Source organism: Euprymna scolopes, chromosome 2 (genome assembly GCF_053919585.1).
Source record: "Euprymna scolopes isolate OS-2025 chromosome 2, ASM5391958v1, whole genome shotgun sequence".
NCBI classification, from domain to species: Eukaryota; Metazoa; Mollusca; class Cephalopoda; order Sepiida; family Sepiolidae; genus Euprymna; species Euprymna scolopes.
This window is the reverse complement of record NC_136483.1, coordinates 150313914-150339395: the sequence shown is the minus strand read 5'-3', so window position 1 is coordinate 150339395 and position 25482 is coordinate 150313914. Positions and strand designations below refer to the sequence as shown.

General features: G+C 35.5%; 1 protein-coding gene across 1 annotated transcript in view; it reads right to left on the bottom strand.

The window, feature by feature from the left end:
• Positions 1–16984: 16984 nt before the first annotated feature.
• The window catches only part of LOC145297614 (X-box-binding protein 1-like), a 33735-nt gene continuing 25237 nt past the window's right edge, over positions 16985–25482 (bottom strand). Inside the window, exons 2-3 of the mRNA XM_080143683.1 lie at positions 22609–22962; positions 16985–19570 (exon numbers count right to left, since the gene is read on the bottom strand). Of these exons, the coding sequence (XP_079999809.1) occupies positions 19357–19570; positions 22609–22962 (568 nt within the window). The 3' untranslated portion in view covers positions 16985–19356. The remainder of the gene's footprint in view (positions 19571–22608; positions 22963–25482) is intronic.

Genomic DNA, 25482 nt, shown 5'->3' with positions numbered 1-25482 from the left:
TTTAAAAGAGAAATTACGAGTTTTTTATATTTTATTCGCAGTTTCGTGTAAGGGGTGTCAAAAATTCCTACAAAAAATCTGATACACCTGCTGTTATACCTCCATTGAACACACGTACCCACAATGGAACTTTCACATCAACTTTCTGATGGTTTTATCTACTTATAATTCAAGAATTTTAAAAACTTCTCAATAAACCATAATGTTATATTTTATCCTGAGCACAAAATGTTTACAAAAAATGTTGACAAAACAAAATTAAGCAAAAGGCAAATCAAAAAATGGGAAGGGCGGTCTATGGTTATTCTTGTCACTGTCCCTTTGTTGACTAAACTAATCCTGACTAGAATTCTAAGTCACCATAATACCACATTCACACCAGGGGTCGTCCTAACATTCCCAGATCAAGTTTTTTTTTTTTTTTTTTTTTGGTGAAATGCACCCTGTCCGCGACAGTAGATGTTGTCCATAGGGACGAGACAGGCAGGTGGGTTGTGGCCCATAGGCACCGCCAAAAATGGCCGCAAAATCAAGTTGTTGTTGTTTTTTAAAACTAAATTACATTTATTAAAATCCATTATTTCTGAGTAACTTTTTTTTTCCAGAAAGATAAAACCCTTAATTTTATCATATAGAAAACAGAATAATGTAAAACTTTTTCTACTATTTTTAATTCAATTTTAAATGTTAAATTTTCCCAAAAAGTTAACAATTGACATTTTTTATCTTGCACAAAAAACGTACTTAAATATTTAAAAAAAAGGGTTTTTGAAATAATTAATTTATTTATTTATTGTCTAACTAAGATTTAGGATGATTTTCTAAGAGAATATGCAAAAATATTATAATATAAGTACCTGAATTTCAAATAATTCCACTTATTCATATAGGTAACCAAATATTTCGCGTCGTCGTCGAGTTCAGATCGACTCTGTTTACGTTTTCTTTTGATGGGAAGAAAACTATGGAAGACCGAACAGGCCAAAAAAACTTATTTTTCAGTGACGAAAATTTCAATGTATTATTAAGCTGAGGCTGGCCAGTACCAGATGGGTGACCATTTGTATGAGTTTGGTTTTTAATGTGTATGTGTGTGGGGGCCAGGCTCCCCAAAATGGGGGGGGGCAATTTAAAGCAGAATAAAAAAAAATTATTTCAGCGCGTTTGGTCCACCGTAGTCGAAAGGCGGCAAACGTTTTCAAACGAGATCGATAAAAATGATGCTATTTTTAACACAAAGGGCACAATATTTATCGAATTTTTTTTTTGTATCGATTATTCAAAGCATGCCCTGTTTAATAATGGTCATGCATTATTCGGCTCGCTAAAAAAAAATTGTTAATTTATTCATCAAAAATTTTGAAATGGCTTTTTTCGTATAAATATTAAAAATTTTTTTTTGTTGTTTTGCTTAACTTAAATTAATTATTTTACTTAACATATTCACCGAATTTCACACTTCAAAACTCAAAAGCGGGATAATTAAACACAATCGAAGTTCTGATATTCAGACGTCAAAATAAGGTATGCAAACAATTTTTTTTTTTTTTTTTTTTTAAATCTATAATTCTGTCCCTTACAACAACACAATATGTTTTATTCAGTTTCAGGTGATTATTTTAAGCATATTTGTTCCCACTTCAAAACAAGGGGGGGGGGGTTTTGTAAGCAAAAAAATATATATATATAAATATCGTTTATGAAAAATAAGTACACTGTTATAAAGTTCATTCTTCTCCTAATAATCGCTGAAAATTTCGTATTGATCGGCTAATTACCTGATTTTTGGTAGATTTTTAAAAAGACGGTCCGTCAAAAAGTACTGACCTGCCCCCCCCCCCCCAGTTTTGGCGGTGCCTAGTTGTGGCCAATATTATCGTCAAACAGTGCAAACTCAGCATATTTTCCAACCAATTCATGCGCATGCGCCTAGCATTGATCGAGAAAGGGTCTTCTTTCTCAACAAATTGTGATCCTTCAATGTATTTTTTACATTTCTATAAAATGTTGATATAAATATATTAATTCGCGTTTTTAGCTTTAATTCCAACATTTCCACTGTTGAGTTAGCTCTTACTAACTGGTGATGATGCGCGATTCCTAGATATTACTATCGCGGAAATACACATATAGCCAGAAGCGGCACTACAAGCTTTCATATCGAAATTCACCCAAATTACATCATACACATGCATTTTTGTGAGGTCTAATGTCTCTGAGCATTGTACACAATGATTTCATTATAAAAACAAATTTATTGAAAAGGAAAATTGAAAATAATTAAATATATGCTTTGCGCAGCAGAGATGACATTCTTGATCAAGGGAAATAACTGTTACCTACTAACTGACAAATCTAAGGGAGATAAAAACAACTCTCTTAACTTGATACTGTTTATACTCGAAGTATTTTTTGCTTTGTGGAAACCAAAACATGTAATCATTAATAAAATGAGCTAATTCAAGCGCTGTTTTACATTTTGTCATTGTGCAGAGGGAGATAACTCTCGTTTACTAAAAGATTCGTTCATTTTTTTTTCATCTCATAATTTAGGACGCGATATTTTTTTTATTGAATCAAAACATTAAAAAAAAAAAAAAAGCTGCGACGAATTTTTTTTAATGTAACAAAGCTGACAGCATATAAAATGTAATCTTTACGCGACTATTAAGAGAATCGTTTCTGTTTTCATATAATTTACGATATAACGAACAAACGATATTAAATATTTACAAATAAACCTGCCTGCGGTAACTTTTCTTTTCTTTTTTTTTTCTTTTTTTTTAATTAAAAAGTAAATGTTATGGTAAGATTTAAAAAAAAAAAAGTCTTTAACCTTAAAAAATACAAAGGACGAAACTTTTTGAAAATGCGACGATAGAAATTGTAAACAAATTTGAAAACATTATTAATACAAAATGTAGTCTTTATGCAACTATTTAGAGGAAACCAACGAATCAATCAGTCAATCACCGATATTTTCATTAGATGAAAACATTTAAAAAAAAAAGAAGATGCGGCAATTTTTTTTTCTTTTAAATTAAAAAGTAATTATTAATGCAATCAACTTTGTTTATAATTCCTCTGCAACTATAGTCGCATTTTCATTATTACAGCAAAAAAAAGAAAAAAAAAAAGAAAGAATCGGCGCATCCTTTAAAAGCTTCGTCCTTTGTATTTTTTTTAAGGTTAAAGACTATTAAAAAAAAAAACAAATAAAAAATAAAAAAAAAACAAAAAAAAAACAACCTTACCATAACATTTACTTTTTAATAATAAAAAAGTTGCCACAGCTTTTTTTTGTAAATGTTTTCATCTAATGAAAATATCATTTGTTCGTTGGTTTTAGCATCGTAAATTATATGAAAACAGAAACGATTCTTTTAATAGTCGCATAAAGATTACATTTTGTATCATTAATCTTATCAGCTTAGTTACATTATAAAAAATCTTTCTTTTTTTTTAATGTTTTAATTAAAAAATATCGCGTCCTAAATTATGAGATGAAAAAAAAATGAACGAATCTTTTAGTAAATGAGAGTTGTCTCCCTCTGCATAGTGAAAAACTGTAAAACAGCGTCCTAATTCATGTTTCTAGGCCTCTTGTTTTTACTAAGATTTAAGTAAGTTTTTAAAGATAGTGATGATCCTGGATATGACCTAAAACTATATCCGATGGTGAGGCCCCAGCTTGTCATTGCTTCCAGGTCCACTCTGCCCCAGAGTGGTAGTACCTGTTAGGGTCCCAACTATGAGTTAAATAGAATCCGACTTAAAAAACAAATATATTCCATTAAAAAATCGTTCCTCAAAATCACTAGATTCGGCATTAAATAACCTGAAAAAGGTTGATATGCCGTAAAACAAAACCAACAAACCAACCAACCAACCAATCAAAGATAGTGGTTGTGTTGTTTGTAATCGGAGTCATTGGTTCATGGGAGATAACTCTATTTTACTAAGTAATTCCTTCAAATTTTCATATGAGAATTTGGGAATACTAATTGCAGAATTACTTTTTCTTATATATATATTTTTTTTTTAATTTAATTTTTACCCCAAACAAGGCACAGTGCCACTTTGAAGTAGGGGGTTACTATCGGGTACATAAGTTGCAGGGGTATTATGAAGGGAGATGAGTAGCAAGATGTCTGTTCACATTACACTTGAACTTCTGCATGTCAGTACAGTTGGGAAAGCAGAATCCCGGAAGGGAGTTCCAAAGTCTAGCAGTTCTGGGGAAGAAACTATTGGAGTAGAAAACTTTCTTACACCTAGAGATCTCTACTGTGTACGGGTGGAACTTTGCTGCTTGTCGGGTTTGTCGGGGGTATTCATGTTGAGGGGGTTCTAGTGCTTGTAGTTCGTCAGAGCATTCACCATTAAAGTACTTCTAGAACAGGCAAAGGGATGCAACACTTCGTCGATGGGACAGAGGCTGAAGCTTAAATGACAGTTCAGAATTTATCAAATTGGCAACTCTCTTTTGAATCCTGTCAAGGAGTGAGAGACAAGTAGCAGATGCACCAGCCTAAATGAGACAACAGTACTCCATACATGGGCGAATGGTGGCCTTATAGAGGTACAGGATACATACAGGCCTAAGTAGCTTTCTAGCACGGTAGAGAGAGCCCACCTTCTTCGCAGCATCCTTAGCAATGCTCTCAATGTATCTATTCCAGTTCATGTTCCCTGTAACCGTTAGACCAAGAAGTTTAAAGGAAGAACTTTCGGGTAATGTGTTCTTGGTCATTGCTATTGGTGGTAGTAAAGGTTTCTTGTAATCATTGAAGGAAACAAGCTTAGTCTTAGCAGCATTGAATGTGACCATCCATTTTTGTCACCCTTCCACTACAGATTGGAGGTCATCCTCTAGTGTTTCTGCCATTTCTTTAGATATGTGTTCATTTGTTTTCCCCTCATGCCTGCTATAGAGAGTGGTGTCATCAGCAAATATACCCATATCAGAAACAATTTTATCAGGGAGGTCATTTATGAATATCAAGAATAATAAAGATCCGAGGATAGACCCCTGAGGTACTCTCGCATTTTATCATATTGTTTAGATGTACGACCTGGATTTTTCTCTTACTTAAGAAGGATTTAATTACATTATGTATTCTTCCAGTGATACCATATGATCTAATTTTCCTTAGAAGACCATCATGCCATACCCATATATGCCATTAGATATATCGAGGACTACCGCTCTACCTTCCCTTGTTTTATCCAGTGAACGGTATATACGTTCAGAGATTACAGTTAGGATATCTGCTGTGGAACGGGTTTGCCTAAATCTATATTGATTGTCGGTCAGGAGATTAGCAGTTGTAAGGTGATGGACTAGAGCTTGATTAATTAAGGACTCAAATATTTTGGCGAAAAGCGGGAGAAGGCTAATGAGACGATAATTTAATGGGTCAGTGCTTTCGCCAGAATTCTTGAAAACTGGTACCACAGAAGCGGTTTTCTAGCAGTCAGGAAAGCAAGATTCGTTAAGGCATTTGTTGTAAAGTTTGGAGAGAGCTGGAGCAACTTCAAGCGGAGCATTTTTTTAATAGCACAGCCGAGATGAGATCGGGTCCACATGCTTTTGAGGTATCTAGATTTTTTATGATACCATGTACCTGAGAAGGGGTGATTTTCAAGTCAGCTAGCGTGGCGTCTGTCCGCAAAGGAAAGTCAGGGAGGGAGTGGTGTACCGGGTCCAATGTGAAGTTTGAGGCAAACCGACTGGCGAGCAGGTTAGCCTTCTCGGTTGCCGTGAAAATAACCTCATGATTGTTTGTTGGAATCGTTGACTGCCCATTATTTACTACACTGTTGTAGATTTTCCTAATTTCTGTGCTTCGATGCATTTTCTGGTGGTTTCAGTGTATTCTGTCTTAGCTGTCGCTATTTCTCTCTTACAATTACTTCTAGCTTCTATATAATTCTGTCTGTTTGAACTGGACTTATGTCAGTTGAATCTGCGGTATGCATGCTGCCTTTAAGCAATGGCAGCTGCACAAGTAGAAGTAAACCATTGGGGAGAGTGGGGTTTGCTATAGAATTTCCGTGTGGGAACATGTGCTTCAAATGCAGTTTTGAACCATTCAGTGGTCTCATTTGTGCACTGTTCAGCTGGAAGAGAAAAGATATTTCCTCATGGGGCATCTCTGATGAGATCCCTGATGGCTTCCCAGTCAGCCTTCTTATAATACCTCATTCTTTTGAACAATGGGTCTTCATTTTGGGGTCGAGAATTAAGGGCGATTTTTACCATTATCACAACATGATCAACATTCCCGAGTGGACTGTGGGCATTTGTTATACAATCATCAGGAACTGTGGTCAGAGATCTAGAAGTGAGGCATGCTGATCTTGCTCGTCATCATCATCATCATTAAGAAGAAGAAGAAGAAGAAGAAGAAGAAAACGCAACTTGTTTACAATATCATGCCAGCTGACCTGGAAGAGTAACTAATGATTAATTGCAAGAAAAATAATTTGTTTTTCAACTACTTTATTTAATGTAACAAAGTTTTATTGCCCATTATTTACTACACTGTTGTAGATTTTGGCAGGAGTCTATGGCACAGTGGATAGACCCGTTGAATCTCTACAGTTCCAGGTAAGCATTGTCTGAAAGTAGCGGTTTCAATCCTACTCAAAGTCGACCAGAGGATTAGTTGGCCAAAACGTGGTGAGACGACAACTATGGAAGGCAGTAATTACTGAAGATACAATTAAGACTTAGCGTTCCTATTTCGTTGCAATTAACAACCTAATGAAGGCCAGAGGAAGAGTTGGTTGGAACAACAACTATAAAGATGAGGATAATAATCCGCAAATAAATAAATAAATAAATAAAATATACAAATTACTCAAAAGAATTCCAATACTTAAATAATATAAAGTTTTATAACCTTGTTATCAAAACATTCTCATTCCTTGACACAGACTGTAACAGTTCTAACCTGACTCCCAGATCGTTAAGACCAGCAAGCCTCACTTCCAGATTTGGTTCAAGGCACAAGTTCCCACACGGAAGTTCTATAGCAAACCCCAATGGTTTACTTGTACTCACCATGCATATCACAGATTTATCCGGCATAAGTCCAGTACAAACAGACAAAATTATATAGAAGCTAGAAGTAATTGTAAATAAGAAGTAAAGACAGCTAAGAGAGAATATACTGAAACCATCAGAAAACGCGTTGAAGTGCAGAAATTAGGGACTTGCGATTTCTGGAAAATCTACAACAGTGTAGTAAATAATGGGCAATCAACAATCCCCCACTATCCAACAATCATGAGGTTGTTTGCTCGGCAACCGAGAAAGCTAACATGCTTGCCCGTCAGTTTGCCTCAAACTCTACTTTGGACCTGCACCCTCCCTTGTTTTCCTCTGTAGACAGAAACCACACTAGATAATCTAAAGTGCATGATGTCATAAAAAAAACCTAGACACCTCAAAAGCATGGCGAAAGGACTGGCCCATTAAATTATTGCCCCATTAGTCTCCTCCCTCTTTTCGCCAAAATATTTGAGTCCATAATTAATCAAGCTCTAGTCTTACAGTTGCTAAACTTCTGTCCAACCATCAACATGGATTTAGACAAACCCGTTCTATTGCAGATATTCTAACTGGAATCTCTGAACGTATATACCATGCACTGAATAAGGCAGGGGAGGGCAGTAGCCCTAGATATATCTAAGGCTTTTGACAGGGTATGGTACGATAGTCCTCTCATGAAAATCGATCCTATGGTATTACTGGACGAATACTAAACATAATTAAATTCTTCCTAAATAAGAGAAGAATCCAGGTTGTCCTCGATGGACGTAGGTCAAAACAATATGATATAAATGTGAGTGTTCCTCAGGGGTCTATCCTTTGACCTTTATTATTCCTGATATTCATAAATAACCCCCCTGATAAAATTGTCTCTGAGATGGGTATATTTGCTGACGATACCACACTCTATAACAGGCACAAGGGCAAACGAATGAATACATATCCAAGGAAATGGCAGAAATCCCAAAGGAAGACCCTCAGTTTGTAGTGGAATTGAGTTAAAAATGGATGGCAACGTTCAATGCTGCCAAGACTAAGCTTGTTTCCTTTAATAATTGTAAGAAACCTTCTCAACTACTAATAGCTATGACTAAAGATACATTACCTGAAAGTATTTCATTCAAACTCCTCGGCTTAAGGTTCACAGGGAACATAAGTTGGAACAGATACGTCGAGAGCATTGCCAAGGCTGCTGTGAAGAAGGTGGGCTCTCTCTACCATGCTAGAAAGTTACTTATACCTGAAAGTATCCTGTACCTCTACAAGGCCACCATTCACCCATATATGGAGTATTGTTGTCACATTTGTGCTGGTGCATCTGCTACTAGTCTCTTGCTCCTGGATGTGATTCAAAAGAGAGTCGCCAACCTGATAGGTCTTGAGCTGTCATATAAGCTTCAACCTCTGTCCCATCGACGAAATGTTAAATCCTTCTGCCTGTTTTGCAAGTATTTTAATGGTGGATGCTCTGACGAATTACAAGCCCTTGTACCCCCTCGACGTAAATACCTCCAACAAACCCGGCAGGCAGCAAAGTTCCACCCCTTCACAGTAGAGATCCCTAGATGTAAGAAAGTCTTCTACTCCAATAGTTTCTTCCCCAGAACTGCTAGACTTTGAAATTTCCTTCTGGGTTCCTGCTTCCCCAACTGTACTGACATACAGAAGTTCAAGTTTAATGTAAACAGACATCTTGCTGCTTAACTTCCTACATAGTATCCCTGCAGCTTATGTCCCTGATAGTAGCCCCCTACATCAAAGTGGCAATTGTGCCTTGTTTGGTGTGAAAATATAATTAAAAAAATTTTTTGGCAGCTTTAGTTATATTTTTATGATAATTTGGTCTCCTTAATAGTTAAACTTAAATATAAAAATCCCAGAAAAAAGAAGAAAAAACCCCCCAGAAAAATAGTCTTCCAACCACCTTTGCAATCGTTGTCATTCTGATGAGGGAGATAACTCCATTTTACTAGATGATTAGTTCAGTTTTTCATACGAGAATTTAGGACGCTAAATTTTTTTTTTTTGACGTAATTGTAATTTTTATTACACAAAACATTTAACTACTTCATTGTTATAGGAATTATTTTTTTGCTGTTTTTTTTTTCTTTTAACTACTTTTTTATTAAGAAAATGCAACTTGCATGAAAAAAAAAAGATGTGGCTATTTAAAAATGCGATGATAATTACAGAGGAATTGTAATATTTATTAAACAAGTGCGACGACTTATTAAATATTCAAATACTCTGGCAGACGGATTTGCATCAAACACAAGCAGGAGCGAATTCTTGTGAAAAATGATTTTTTTTTGTTTTTTAACTACTTCATTTGTGTAACAAAGAAAAATTATTTTTTTTCAACTACTTTAATAAAAATAGAGTTACCTCTTTAGGGAGTTGAGTTAATGCTTTTCAGGCACTCCCTAATAAAATAAATATTTCAACACAAGCTACAGAATAAACGAACAAACGACTTCGTAAAACTTGCAAGGAAAAGGTTTATTGAAGTAAGGCAAGATGCCATTTAGATATAGCTGGGATAGAACTCGTCTGCCTTTGCCCGGTAGTTATTCCCAAGTGGGGACCGTCGATACCGATGTAGGCAGAGAGAGAGAGAGAGTGAGGAAACAGGTCCGCTCTCTTTGACGTCTCGCTGGAAAAGGGAAGAGTTTTTCAAGATCCCTGCGCTATGCCTCTGATTGGATAGTATGTGCCATATCGCACAGTCAGGGGAGGCACTGACGCATAAAAAAAGAGTTCTATTTGTTTCTGCTACACCTCCCTTAAAACAATGAATTAAGATTCTAAATTGCCAAAAAGTTGTTTCAGCAGTTGTTTATTTATTTGTTTATTTATTTTTATTACAATTCCTCTGCAATCATTGTCACATTTTCCTTCTTTTTGTAATGTTAAAGGTTATGGTATTTATTTGCTTCCCCACAGGAGAAAAATGTGAGAAAAAGTCGTTTTTAAAGTGGGAGAAAACCAGCTCCACCAAAAGGGGCACTCTGCCTTTGCAAAAATACAAATTGCCCCTACATTGACTAATTAACTTAAACGTAGCATCAGAACAGCTACTACACTTGGATCTTGTTATTAATGTTATAAAACTTTGTTACATTGAATGAAGTAGTTGAAAAAAAAATCATTTTTTCTTGAAATTACTTGAATGTTTTGTTTAATAAAATTGCAATATCGTCTTATTTTACATTTTTTTTGTTATTAATTTTATAAAACTTTGTTACAATAAATAAAGTAGTTGAATGTTTTGTTTGATAAAAATTACAATGTAGCCGAAAAAAAAAAAAAAAACAATTTAGCATTCTAAATTCTTGTATGAAAAAATAAACTTTCTTAGTAAAAATGGAGTTATCTCCCTCAGCACAATAACGATGATTGCAAAAGCGACCTATTACCTACTAAACACCATCCTTGAGTGTCTTCAGTCTCTCTCTGTCTCTGTAACCCAATAAACATATCAAGCAAATTCTCATTTAAAGGGAGATAACCACTGAATTGCGATAACAAACAACCATCTTTATGTAAATTTAACCCAACAATTTTGATATAACTTCAGTTAACTCGTTGTCTTTGTTCAGAGTTGAACCTAGAATGTTCAAACAATGTTTACACTTGTAAACTAACGTCCTAGTCATTTCAGCCATGTCTCTCCGGAACAAATTAAAGTTGATCTTGAAGTTCTATGAAACTGAAATAAGATAAATAATTTTTTTTTTTTTTTCCCAGAACGGGCAGACTACGTATCTGTGCTCAATATGAGGGCAACACGAACGTACACATATCCAAGGCAATGACTGAATTCTTACTAAATGACCTTCAGTCTGGTGTGGGATCGGCCAAAAAATAGTTGGTTACATTTTATGCTACCATCACAAAGTTCCTCTTTTCTTTGATAATTATAAGAAACCTAATCAATCACTAGTGTCAAGACAATCGGAATCAGGAGTCAGAAAAGTCGGAACTTTTTGTGGGATCAGTATCGGAATTGGAAAAATTTGTGCATATTTTCCGATGCCAAAAACGATTCCGATAATTATCTTTGTTTATTTTATTTTGTTTAAAACAAAATCTTCCACTGTTGGTATTAATAATAAAATAATAAATATTTATTGATTTTTAAAACTAAAATCTATAGATCACCTTCGTCCCCACATGTTTTAAGTTTGAAACAATATCTGCACATTTAACATGTGTTTTTACGGTAATCAGGAAAAAAATAACATTCACAACCAATATGAAATAAATACATAGAAGATACTGCCAAGTCTGCTGTAAACAAAAGTATGCTCTTTCAGCCAGGTTAGAAAATTTATCTTGATTGCTAGTATCTAATATCTCTACAAAGCCACCATTCGCCTATGTATGGAGTAATGTTGTTACAACCTAGCTAGTGCATCAACCACTCTCTCTCTCTCTCTCTCTCTCTCTCTCTCTCTTAGACAAAGTTCAAAAACAAGTCTCATCTAATAGATCCCACATTGTCTACCAAACTCTAGCCCCTGTCCTATCACTTATGAAATTGCTGCACTTATGACCCCCTCAACATAAATACCTCTGGCAAAGCCAGCAAGTTGCAAAATCACACCTCATTAACTCTAGAAGTTTCCAAATGCCGGAAAAACCTCCCACTCTAACAGCTTCTTTCCTTGGACAGTTTGCTTTTGGAATTCCCTCCCTGCTCCCTGCTTATCTGACTGTGCTAACATGTAGAAAATTAAATGTAATGTGAAGAAGCATCTTGTTGCAAAACTCCCCACATGGGACATGAAAGTCAGCAGAGGCATATACAGGGTGAGTCACGGGAAACGGATGTTTTAAAGGAAAAGAAAAATCTGCAAATATTTCAACAAGACTATCTTCCTCACTCCCTATCCCTTACTCAAGGAGAGCAAGGAGCATTCTAAAAACATCCGTTTCCCGTGACTCACCCTGTATGAATCAATATTTCATCTTAAACTTTATTAAGGCTTCTTCAAGAAATGTGCTGTCTTAATTGTCTTCATTTTATCTTTTATTTCCTGTTTATTTTGCATCATCATCAGTTTAATGACTGCTTCACATGTGTTAGAAATTGACCCACAAATTTACCTATATCTGACCAGGTTTTTATTCTTCTTTCTTTCAAATCCTTCCTCACTTCCTCCCACATTTTCCTTGACCTTTCCCTGTTAACTGACCTAAACTGTTCTACGTCTACTAATTCAAGAACTATGATCTATTTTTTCCATAATACCAAATCAATGAAGTCTCTTGTTCTGCTCACATCTCCCTATACCGTCCAGATTTAATTTTTCTCCGAGTTCATCAGATCTTGAAAACTTACATTACACATCCATCATAATCATTCTTCCAACATGGCCACACCATCAAAGTCTCCTATTTTGTACACATCTCCCTGTACTGTCCAGATTTAATTTTCCTCTGGGGTCATCAGATCTAAGTCTTTCTTTAACACTCACATTAGACATACATCATATCATTTTTCTCCATGCAACATATATCCTCAACTCTCACTAGCCAGGTTTCACTTCCAAACATCATCACATTGCACACACGTCTGATAGACTCTTCCTTTGTCTGACAGTGGTAACGCTTTGCTGGATAGTAATGGCAGAAGTTCCCTAAATTTACTACCTTTACACCTGATCTTAAATGGAACACATACATCAAGTCTGTGGCCAAGGTCGCTGGGAAAATGGTGGAATCCTTCTACCGCTCCAGAAGATATCTCACTAATGATGCAATTCTCTATCTATATAAGAGCCAAGTACGTCCAAAGATGGAGTACTGCTGCCACATCTGGGCGGGTGCTGCAAAAAACAGCCTATCCTGCCTTGACAGAGTACAAAATAGACTCCGTGGCTTGGTGGGGGATGCCCTTTTCCCTACCCTGCAACCTCTTTCCCACAGAAGAGACGTAGCGAGCCTGTCATTGTTCTATCGTTATTTCCATGGCAGGTGCTCGTCTGAGCTCCATTCTCTGGTCCCTCCTCGCCAATCTTTCTCAAAAAACACCCGACTAGCTGAAACCACCGTCAATAATTTTCCCCACTCCCTATCTGTGCCTAAATCAAAACGTAGATACCATGAACAAAGCTTCTTTCTTAGAACTGCACGCCTGTGGAACTCTGTTCCGCTTGCCTGTTTCCCTCCCGACTTCAACCTGGATGTCTTCAAGTCCAACACAAACAAATTCCTGATGAACCGCCCCCTCCCCTAAGTAATGACACCTTACCAATTCTCCAATACTATTGCTACACTATCCCTTTGATTACTGTACACACAATAACCCTTATCCCTGAGTGGCCATTAGGCCTTGATAAGTGGTGAAGTCCATGTAAAAAAAAAAAAAAAACCTAAACTCTTGCAATCACATTAACACCAGCTCCACCCTGTGCTCCAATGGTATCGCCAGGTTAACAAAATTATTCAATAGCTTCACCATTCAAATATACTTTCTTCACATCTAAGTTCGCATTCATGCCCATTATACACAAACTGGCTACCATTTTTATCTAAGCAGCACTTTCTATGTTTGTATGTCTGTCTGTCTATTTTGAATTTTGTGTCAAATTGTATATCAGGTAAAATCTATAAATATATATATAATGCATTTATTTTTAATGCGTTCATACCAATGACACTTTGAGGTCTGCGTTCGGGCTTGATCTTTATACAAAAGGAAATAGGTCCTGGATATGACCTTAAACTATATCCGATGGTGAGGCCCCAGCTTGTGGTCTTTGGGGGAGTATGGAGCCACCCTTTAATTGCCATTGCTCCCAGGTCCACTCTGATCCGGAGTGGTAGTACCTGTTAGGGTCCCAACTATGAGTTAAATAGAAACAGACTTAAAAAAAAAAAAAACAAATATACTCTATTAAAAAATTGTTTAAAATCACTGGATTTGGCATTAAATAATCCAAAAGGGTTGATATGCCGTAAAACAAAAACAACCAACCAACCAACCAACCAAAGGAAATACGTTTTATTTTTAACTTATTCATACCAATAATATTGTGGGGTCTGGCGCTGAGGGTTCAGTCAAATATATAAACAGAAGTCCGTCTGATTCCTGAGACTTGTTTACCTACCTGTAATTCTACAGCACTTTTTGTGTGCTTTTACTTTTGAATACTACAAAAAACTGAGCTGCTTTCAACTGTCTTTTCTCAATCTGAGCAGGAAAACTTTCCTCCTTCTGGGGGTTTTTTCAACACTACAAGCGCTGATTATCACTTTGATGTTAGTAACCCTCCAACTTCAAACATGAAAATTTCCCATTTTTTCACAGGCAGCATTAAATCATCAGTATGAAGCATTTCTTTTGGACAACCTGTTGTGAACACAACATAAGCTCACTTGTTCACTGCATTGCCATGATTGTCCTACACGTTATGCCAGGTCAAGTTCGTCTGTGGATCCAGTTAGTGCTACAACAAAGAATCCTCCATCCAAAACAAAACTGCACAAGTCCAATTTATAAACAATAATAATGTTTATTGTTTTGGATAAGTGGCACTTGCTTTCACCATAGTTGAATGGTTGACTTGCAGCTCGTTACCTGACCAAACAAACACACCCAAGTCTCATTACATAATCCTTTAGCCAAGAGCCCTTAAGGAACATACCCAAGGCCCAGAGAGGCACACTGACTCAACTGTTCGGTAACTCTTACCAAAACTAACTGCCCGCTCTCCAATATTCAAATCCAACTCCCATTCTTGCTCCTCCTCCTCTGGAGTCTCTTTACAACTGACTGACTCTGGTCTTTTGTTGGCGGTCATTGTTCAGCTGCCCAGAGGAGACATCCACTGAAAACTGTCTAGAACTGTCTCTATTCGTCGGGGGTTCCATCTGTAGTCTATCTAGAAAAATTATTTTTGCTACAATGATCAATCCCAGCATGACTTTTCTATTAAACAAGACACATATTTTTTTTTAAAAAGAGAATATCTCTTGGGTGGTCTGAGTCTAGCCAGAAATTTCTAGTTTCTTGGCCCTCACTTTTCTAACAACTACATGTGTACGGCATTCAAGCGCACTAGCAAATCATGCTGTACTGCACATATTTACACCGTATGAAACACCTTGGATAACAATTCGAAGACACAAATGAAAAGCAATGAACTGAGTACAGATCCCTGATGTATTTCCACTTGTCACTGTGCTGTTAATTTTAACACGACTTTGAGGATTTCTGCCGATTATTTGAACAACATTTATTAATCACCCACTTACTTGTAATTTATGCAAAGTTGATCAGATAACATTGCTTGACTTTTACTAAATCAACAAAAACAAAATACAGGTTCTTCTCTTTACCAAGATACTTCTCTTGCATTTGTCTTGGGATAAATATAGTATCATATATAGTTTGATTTTATATCCCAGTGAAGTACTATTAACCACTTTCAGGAACAGATCTATCAACTTTAAACCTGTGTGATTACTTCTATCTATATCTCTCCTTTTTGTAATATTACAGGAACGAACAAACAAAAATAAATAAAATCTGGGTCGGCATTTTTTTTCTTTTTTAACAAAAACATTTATTACTTTCCCGTCTTGACACTAATTAAAGTTTTTTGCCGTCACATGTCCATCTAACACGGATCTTTGTTGGCAACTTGGTCCATATTATGAGTCAAGTAGCAAGTCTATGATAGACAGAACCAAAGTTATTGTTAGAAGTTTAAAATGCAAATGTCAAGTATCATGGTTCAATTGTGCCCTAAGCAGAAACATTCATTTTTACCTTTTCTGTGACCTTCACCTTGAACATAGAACTGATATAATTTTGAGATATCTAAGTTAAATCATGGCTGATATTTTGGCAAAGTTTGGTAACGATTGGTCAAGCAATGTGAATGCTAGGCATCCATCGCTAACACGTTTGGAGGTTTGAATGTCATTTTGTGATCGTTTGTTCAAGTGTAAGATAGTGCAGATGAGCGCGTGGGAAAATATCAGCAGCAGCAAAGGATGGCTGACCTCTGAATAGATTAGTGGCAGCAGCAGTCAAAAAACCACATATTCAGATTAGGAAGTGTGCGCAAGAGGAGAAAGGAAAAAAAAAGGAGAGAAAAAATGCAGCACGTGCTCGGGGCAGAAAGAAAGTAGACATCAAAAACAATGGATGTGTAAAAGTGAGGATGAGAATGTGATGGCTGTGGATGGAGAAACGAGACACTTTTTTTTTTTTTAGCAGTGCAAAAAAAAAAAAAAAAAAAAAAAGTAACCGTAACAAAAATGTTTTGTAAAAAAAGAAAAAAAAAAAAAAAAAAAAAAAAAAATGCTGATCCAGATTTTTATTTATTTCTATTCCTGTTTTATTTGTTTGTCCATTTGCGATGGTACCCACGTTACGATCAGGTAAATCTGCAGACTTTTTTCAAAAATTTATATAAGATTGTGATTGAAAAAAAAAAATAAAGAAAGAAAATGGAAAGAGATAAGAAAGAGGCAAAGTGATTAACAGTGTTTACATGCAAGACATACGAGGGTTGTTTCAAAAGTAAAGCCTCCTATTTTTTTTTAACTCAAAAAGTTGAGGACCTATGAAGACAAGAGTGATACCATTAAAAAGAGTGACCTTTTGTGCTTCAAAATTTATTTTTCTACATAGTCGCCACCACTCTCAAAGTACTTTAGCCAGGAATTCAATGACGTGTTTCTGTTTTGGTGCAAGTCCATGACAATGGTTGCTTTCTTAGAGTCTCACACTATCAACATCTGCAACAAAGCAATGAAACTTTCATCATAAGTTCAGCCATCATAACAATACAATTTGGAATTCCTTCTGATCCATTTGGGTGGAATAAAGAATAGGAGATATTACTTTTGGAACACCCATCGTATGAATAGTGTATAGGCTAATGAAACAAAGAAAAACTACAAACATTTGTTGCAACTTTAAAAAGGAACATTTATTTCACAAGAATCCTGTCTTTAAATTCTTTGATATTTTTTAACCGACATCTGCGACATTCAATTTCCGCTCATTTTCTCTCCATTTCATCCCCCACTGCGTGTAGATAATTAAAATCCAGTACTATTAGCCATGCACCCAGCAAGGATCAAATTCACTACACTAGCAGCAGTCTGCAAGTCTTTGTTTGTAATTAAGGTTATAACAAAATAAATAATTTTTTTTTTTTGTACGAATTATTCGCGCTAACAAATAAAATTAACATAATTAAAATTTAATCAAATTTTAAAAATTTGACAGTGAATAAAGAACTATATACAAAATGATTTAATTTTTCAAACAAAGGCAGACAGTTCAAAGTCTTCCTTTATATATATTTAAATTGCTGTTATATGCTGATAATATAAGAAAAAAAAAAAAAATCAACCATATAATACACATGGTGTCTATTTATTTGCCTTCCAACGAAGGTAAAGTTTTTAATGTGGGGAAAATCCAGCTTAAAAAATTAAAATAAAAATAGTTGGAAGAATCGGGGGAGGGGATGGGGGGGCACACTGGATTGGAACAAAATTTTTTTTAAATCCCTCATTCTAGGATATTTTCTTCACTGACGAAGGATGCAACAGATGGAGTGTAGTATCAGATAGATATTACATTTTTGCTCTTAACCAGAACACAGCCTGTTTAGTGTGTAGAACTAAGGGAGATAATTCAGTGTGTAAAACAAATTTAATGACTCATTTTTATGAGTATGACATAAATAGTTCAGTGTTTAAAGGGAAATTCCTTGTAAAAGTTTCACTGATAAAACATTTGTCATTTTTTGACAGAATGTATACTCTTTTCCATTATCATTATATATATATATATATATATATATATATATATATATGATAGATAGATAGTAGATACATATAAATAGATAGCTATAAGGTAAATAAATTTAAAATAATATTATATTGTATGTCTTTATGTATGCCTATAACATGACCAATCTCCATTTTCCTTATTGTGTCCTGTTGTATTTATAAAAGTGTCAAATTGAATTGCATCTTTCTCTCTACTTTTAGACTTGATGTATATAACTCTTTAATAGTCATACGTTGGTTATGACGTTATATTTTAACTTTGAACTTGGTGTCAATTCCCTGTGCTAGTATTCCCATAGGCTTCCTCATCCTTCAGCTGATGAGGTTCAATGTCATTAAAAACCAATGTCATCTCAGAAACAATCATACACAAACTTCTGGTTTATGCAGAATTCCTGGAGTATAGGTAAACGATTATCTCAGAAAATTATTTATCTCATATCTATATGACAATAGCTCTAGGGCATCTAGTACTTTTACCATTGAGCTGATTTTATATCAACAGTATTTTGAATACATGGTCACTATACCTATGCTTTTTTCCTTACAAAATAAGGATTTGCTAGTTATTTATCTGTCCATTTTATTCCTTTGTCATTCAAATTTATATATAAGAAAATCAATAGCATACTCTCTCTCTCGAGAACTTCACCACATGATTGAGAACAGAGCTTTTGCCCTGGAAGCAGTTGTTCTATTTTTGACAACATATGTGGATTAGTAGGTTATGCTAAAATACTTGTTAAAAGCATCTTTAGCGCTGTATTTTTATATATTTCTTTTGTTTTCAAGGAGATATTTGACATACTCCTACAAACAGCGCCTGATATTCTCAAACGACAGATATACATTCATACAGCCAGTACATAAAGTATTTAAAACAAACAACAGTAAATAGAGCTTAAAAGTTCAGATTAAACACGGAAATAATTCAGGAAACAAAATATCGTCTACTGGGTTCATGTCATCGAACTGGAGAAGCGACTGATCTTGGTAAGGAGAGTTTGGGTTGCTGTAATCGCTGTGGATGCCAGATTCACTTCCAGAGTCACAGACGCTGACTGTTTTTGGTAACTTGCTGACGGGCTCAGGAAGTTCTTCCTCCGATGTTCTTTTGCGGGCAGCAGGGGCTGGCGTTGATACAGTTTTCGCCACTTCTGTGTTTGCAAAGTCTGAGGTTTGGTTATTCTTCAAGCTTGAAAATTCAACAGGCTCTTCTGAAACGGTTCCTTCTAGATTATTGCTTAAACACTCCTTCATAAACGTTTGCAACAGCGACATATCGTTCTCTTCAAAGGAGAAATAGTCATCCGTTAAGGACAGAGAGGTATCTATACTTCCTGCTTCTTCTCCAGGTACCACAGTCGGACTGGGTTCCTGCACACCCTCTTCCGTATGGCACACCTTTTCTCCATTGCTGCCATCTTCGGCTGATGAAGGAGGATACTTCACGTAGAAGTGTTCAGACTTTATCAATTCATTGAGGGAGTCCAGTTCTGTTGGTGAGGACCCCACCACTTGGTCGGTGCTCGGCACTGGACAAACAGCAACATCTTCTTCTTTCGTATCACACTCTGTTGCTGTTGTTGCTGCTGGTGTTGAGAGTGATGAAGATGTACAATGGTCAAGATGGGCACCAGAGTCTGCGCTGCATACTTCATCCAGAAGTGAGAATAAGTCACTAGACTAAAAAAAACAAAAAGAAAAAAAAAAAAAAAAAAACAAATGAATAAAAAAGAAAAGAAAAATTGATCGCATAAAAACACATATTTATAAATAACATCAAACAAAGGCAAGTGTGTAAAAACTGCGATTATTGTAGTATATTTCCACATATGATTAAAAATTAGAGTGGAATTTTTCAATTAAAGTTTGAGAAAGATTATTCGTTTCAGTTGTAACATCGTGAACACTGGGTAATAGAGAGAGAGAGAGAGAGAGAGAGAGAGAGGGAGAAGGATAAAAAGGTATAAGGAGAAGGTGTGATAAAGAGAAGGTGTATGAGAGAGAATAATAAAGAGAGATACAGATTGATATAGAGAAAAAAAAAGGGATAAAAGAGATATATAGAGAAGGAAAGGGATGAAGATATGTAAGAAGAAAGGAATAAAGAGAAATATAGATAGAAGGAGAGGGATAAAGAGAGATATCGAGGAGAGATAACAAGAGAGAGAGAAAGAGAGAGAAGTTTTAAAAAAGATGTTCACACCACCTTTTAATTATTATCCGAGTAACCACACTAGTGTATAATACAGTGTTAGGTTTGCTTTATTATCATTTGATGCTGATAAGCATTTTTGTAAACATGTGTCTGGGAGAAATTAGGGAAGTCAAACCATTATTGGAAGGAATAAGGGAAGTTCTACTTTCTAGCTACTAGGCCATTCTACATACTATGAAAACTCTGAAGATTTTGCTTGTCCCAGTGCACACTGATGATCAAGGTCTTTTGATGTCATAAACAAAGTAACAAAAGAACGACAGTATCCACTGAAACACTGACCCGTTACGGGTCATCTATGTGGACAATGATCAAATACGTACCAGACAGATCATCTAGTCTAGTATATCATTAAATATATATAATTTTTACACTTAACAATGGTTGATAAAGCAGCCATAGTCAGCAGTTATGGCTGCTGCTGCTTTCAAACACATCCATAGATTTTGGTAACAACCATTCATTCTTTGTGATGTCATACTGCTTTTGGCAACACCCTCTATGGCGTCAACCATTTTCAAATAATATATATTTCCAATAAAAAATTGAATAAATTTGTTATTGGAAATAATTTTTTTTTTTTTTTTTTTTTACATCCCTATATGTCATCACTCGGCCTTTTGGCTGAGATCAAAGTGCAGTATCTGTTCCGGCAGAAAACCATTGCCCTTGTGACAATTGGTTAGTGGTCCATGTAGGGGTAACCCTATATACCATTCCCCCTTTCCCTCCCCCCTCCTCTTCACTCCACATAAAAACCGACCTTGCGTCATATTTTGTTTACGTGGACAAGCAAATACATACCTACATCTATACATCTTTCTGTCAGCATTGTCATTTCCAGTGAGAAACATATGTTGACAGTCTGAACACCTGGGCAACTGACCTTGTGTTTATCTCTGCCTTCGTGGGGAGGCAAGTAAATAAGAACATCAAAAATGATGAGCAACAATGAATTCATGAATGCCTCGAGAGAGAGAGCGAGACGGAGAACCATAGTTGTCGATGCCTGCACCAGGCAGGACACCAATTGAATGAATGAATATATATTTATTTCTTGTGACAAGCTAACAAGCAAGATTCACAGAGTTTTAGAGTATGTCAAACATTTAATACCTGGGCAAACTGAAAAAATTTGTTAGTATATATAAAAAAAATTAAATAAAATTTAAGAATAAAAACTAAAATGATCTTAATTATTGATGCAAGCAGTAGAATCCATTATGGTTACTAGTAAGATAATTCTCCATTGTAACAATAATCCTAGACAGAAAAATGCGATTGCAAAGAATATGATAGAAGGCAGAAAAAAAAAAAAACCTTGGCTAATTTTGTAAAGCTATGAGGTAGGATAAACAAAGGAAATAAGGATAACTGTTTCAAAGTCGACGATGATGGAAAATAGAAATTTAAAACGATGCATTTGAAAATCTTAAATTTCAAAATTTGTTGATTGACAGAAAAGAATTAGGTTAGAGAGAGAAAAAAAAACAAAAAACAATGCATTGTCCATTTTGACACACATTTAAAAGGATGCCAGACATTCAATCACTATCTCAGACATTCCAACTGAGAGATCTTTTTAAGATTCTAATCGTCTCTTTAAGTGCAATCGTTTCTCTCTTGCACTTGGTTCACCACGTATATTTGCTAAATTTTTTTTAATTTTTTTTTTAAATTCTTTTTGATGAGTCCGGGTGCTCCTCTAATTACTGGAATAATAGAGATCTTAAGTTCCTAGTTTCTTTTCATGTCGTACATAAGACATTGGTATTTCGTTATCTTTTCCCTCTCAGCTCTGTTTAACCAAAGTGTGTGTTGGGATGTGTATTCATAAATAATTCACCATAAACAAAACAACAAAATGTTTATATAATGACGGACGGAGACCAGCCAAGCAGGTGATTACAAACGCTTTCGTAACGTAACATGCGGCCGCAGCTGAGATTGAACTCACTACACAAGTTTATAGTGTAATTCAAATCTTGTCCGTAGCTGAATACTTGATGCTTCGCTAGGGATATCAAGGGTACTTTTATCGTAACACTATCACTAGATGGGTTGCTTAGGAGAGACCCAGCTAACCTTGAGAGAAGGATAGACCGTGCCAGTTTCCCTAACCTGGTATTTTACCTCACGGTACATACAGCGCCTCGCCTTCCCAAATGGTCACCCATCTGTTACTGGCCAGGCTCGACATTGCTTAACTTTGGTGATCTGGCAAGAATCGGTGTGTCAAACGTGATTGTGCCGTATGGGTACATTAGTTGGACAATACTGCGGGACCAGCTGGTTGCAGGTTTGTTAACAGGATCATTATCACAACAACAAAGGTCGGAGGTTACATCGACCAAAATGTTGTGCAGATAACACTCAAAAAGATTAGGACAATTGTCCGCTTAATCTAAATACAAAATTCTTTTTGATCCAGTTGCATTAATCCTTCATTCTTTTTTGTCAAGGTATAATTGCTGTTTTAATTTCAATTTGGAAATTGACTTACCTCAGGAAGCAGGTGAATTGCATTATCAAATGAGACAGAGCCAGAGCCTGTTTCTTCAGCTGAGGAACAGAAGGTTCTGCGGACCTTGGGGACTTTGGTTCTGTTTTCACTAATGCTGCAGATTCACCTGTAGAATTTGATGCATTGCACTCTCCGTTTTTCAACTGGCCAAGACGATGCCGTAATTCAGCATTCTCTGTTGCCAAGTTGAAAGCTTTTTTTTGTAACGTGTTGTTGTATTGTTGCAACCTCTTGTTTTCTGCCTGTAAATTGGCTATCGTCTCTTCCATGTCAGTCATCTGAGCCTTCTTTCGATCGCGTGCAGTTTGGGCAGCTACTCTGTTTTTTAGCTTCCTGAAAGAAAGAAAAAAAAAAAGGTTTATATATTGAAGTAGCACAGAGTATTTCGATTATCGATACTTACCGAAGACATTCTGATACAAACCCTATCTAAGAACACTGCCAGACACAAAGTAACTTTGTATAAAATTTCATAAAAATCGACCCAGCCTTTTTTGAGTCCATAGGGAACAAACACACAGACAAAGTTCCTTTTATATAAAAGTAGAGATTTATCTCCTCTTAAACAAACAAGAAAATTGTGAATGTATCAATCATGTTTGTAGGTTTACAAAAAATTGAGCATTTTTTTTTCCTACACTTTTCTTTTTTCACCTCAAACAAGGCAGATTGCTATTCGGAAGTAAGGGCTACTATTTAGGATCATGTCTAAGCGGGGATTCAGAGGAGTACAGTAATGAGATGTCTGTTCACATTACATTTGAAATATTTGCATGTCAGTACAGTTAGGGAAGTAGGAAATAGAGAGCGCATTCCTAAGTCTAGTAGTCTAAGAGAAGAAATTATTATTAGAGTAGAAAGCCTTCCAGCATTTAGAGACCTCAGCAGTGAAGGAGTGAGATTTTGCTGCTTGCCGGGTTGGTCAAGAGTATCCATGTCAAGGAGACACAAGTGCTATGAATTCGTCAGAGCACATTCCATTAAAGTACTTGTAAAACACACACAGGGATGCAGCATTACACCGATGGAACAGAGGTTGTAACTTAGTGCTCGATCTATTAGATGTGTAACTCTTTTTTGGACTGTCTAAGAGTGAGAGACTAGTTGTAGATGCACCAGCCCAAATGTGGCAACAATACTCGATGCATGGTCGTTTGGTTTTCTTTATCTGATGTAGTCTAGCAAAGAGGAGTAGAAAGATTTAAGGAGCCTTTTTACTTCCATGACAGAGGGAGAGAATAAAATACTGCCCTATAAGTCATCAAACACGGTTCATCTTACTAATCAATGTTAGTACTCCCATAGGCTTCCTCATCCTTCAGTTGACAATAATGTTATCTCATTAACTCTTATCCTTAAGTGGCTTTTAGTCTTAATAAATGGTGACCCAATAATTAACTACACAAAAAAAAAAAAAAAAATTCTATTTTGTACCCTATAAGCATTTGATTATGCAAATCAGATCTTTTAATTATGGAAAGCATCGATAACTCTCCTGAATAGTACCCCAGTCTAAAAAAAACTAAACTGTTATAATCAAAAGACAGAAAACATAGAAACTAGTGTTGGGACGATTAATTGGAATAATAAAAAAAAAAAATCAGGACTTTTTGAGGTATCGGAATCAGTATCAGAATTGGAAAAATTTGAGCCTATTTTGCAATGCCAAAAACGATTCCTTTAATTATCTTTAATTATAAAAAAAAAATCTTCCACTGCTGGTAGTAATAAATACTTATTGATTTTAAATTATCAATAAAGCTAAAATCGATAGATCAACCTCTTCACAAGTATGATTTTATGTTTGAGAAAATATATGCACATTTAAGATGTTTTTTTATGGTAACCGGGACAAAATACCCATTTTGTAGTTAAATATTTAGAGATTTATAAAGAATCAGAATCAGTAATTGTAAATCGTCCCATCACTAATAGAAACGATATTTAGGTTTTCTTCGACACAAGTGAAGCCAGTCCACTAGACTACCTATAAAAAGTGTAATGCCAAGTATAACAAGTAACCAGATAGAACAGTTGGAAACAAGTTGTACACCATTCACTAGGACTACACAATTCCTATAATTATGTACTGGAAAAACAGAGCTTTTAAACTAGCATAGTGATATGGCATAAGAAGGAGAAAGTAGTAACCATAGTAGAAGTCAGTGTCCATAATTATGCTGGTTTGAATAGAGCTGAGAGGGAGAAGATAAACGAAATATTAAGGTCCTATGTATGACATGAAAAGGAACTGGAATTTTAGGAAAATTCCCATCATTTTAGTAATTACTAGATGAAGATCAACAGGAGTCATGAAAAAAAAAAATAAATAAATAAAAATAAAAAAACTAACTGATGAATATACCCGGTGAACCAAGTGCAAGAAAAATACAAATAATTGCCCTTAAAGGAACGGTTAGAATTTTAAAAAAGATCTCTTGGTTAGAGAATCTTAAATAACATGTCTATGTCTGGCATCTGGTAGGATGCTTTATCCCCAGCAAAAAAGGACCCCTCCTCAAAGAAAACCAATCATTTATAATCAGAGCTAGTCCATCATTACACCGAAAGTAGGGGAGATAGGCTTGTTCACCACAGTGAAAATTACATATACATATACATTTAATCCCCTGCTTTTATTCATTCATTTTCTGCAGTTTTTCTCTTTCAACACTTACCACATTTATTTTTTGTTCTTACCACACTCATATACAGATATCTCAGTTTTATTAGTTAAATCACTATATTTTATCCTCTACATCTATCCCTATAGTCACTGTTGATTTAGTATTATTAGACTGGGCCAGTATACAGATTATTTGGTCCATCTAGAACTCTAAAAGTTTGATTGTC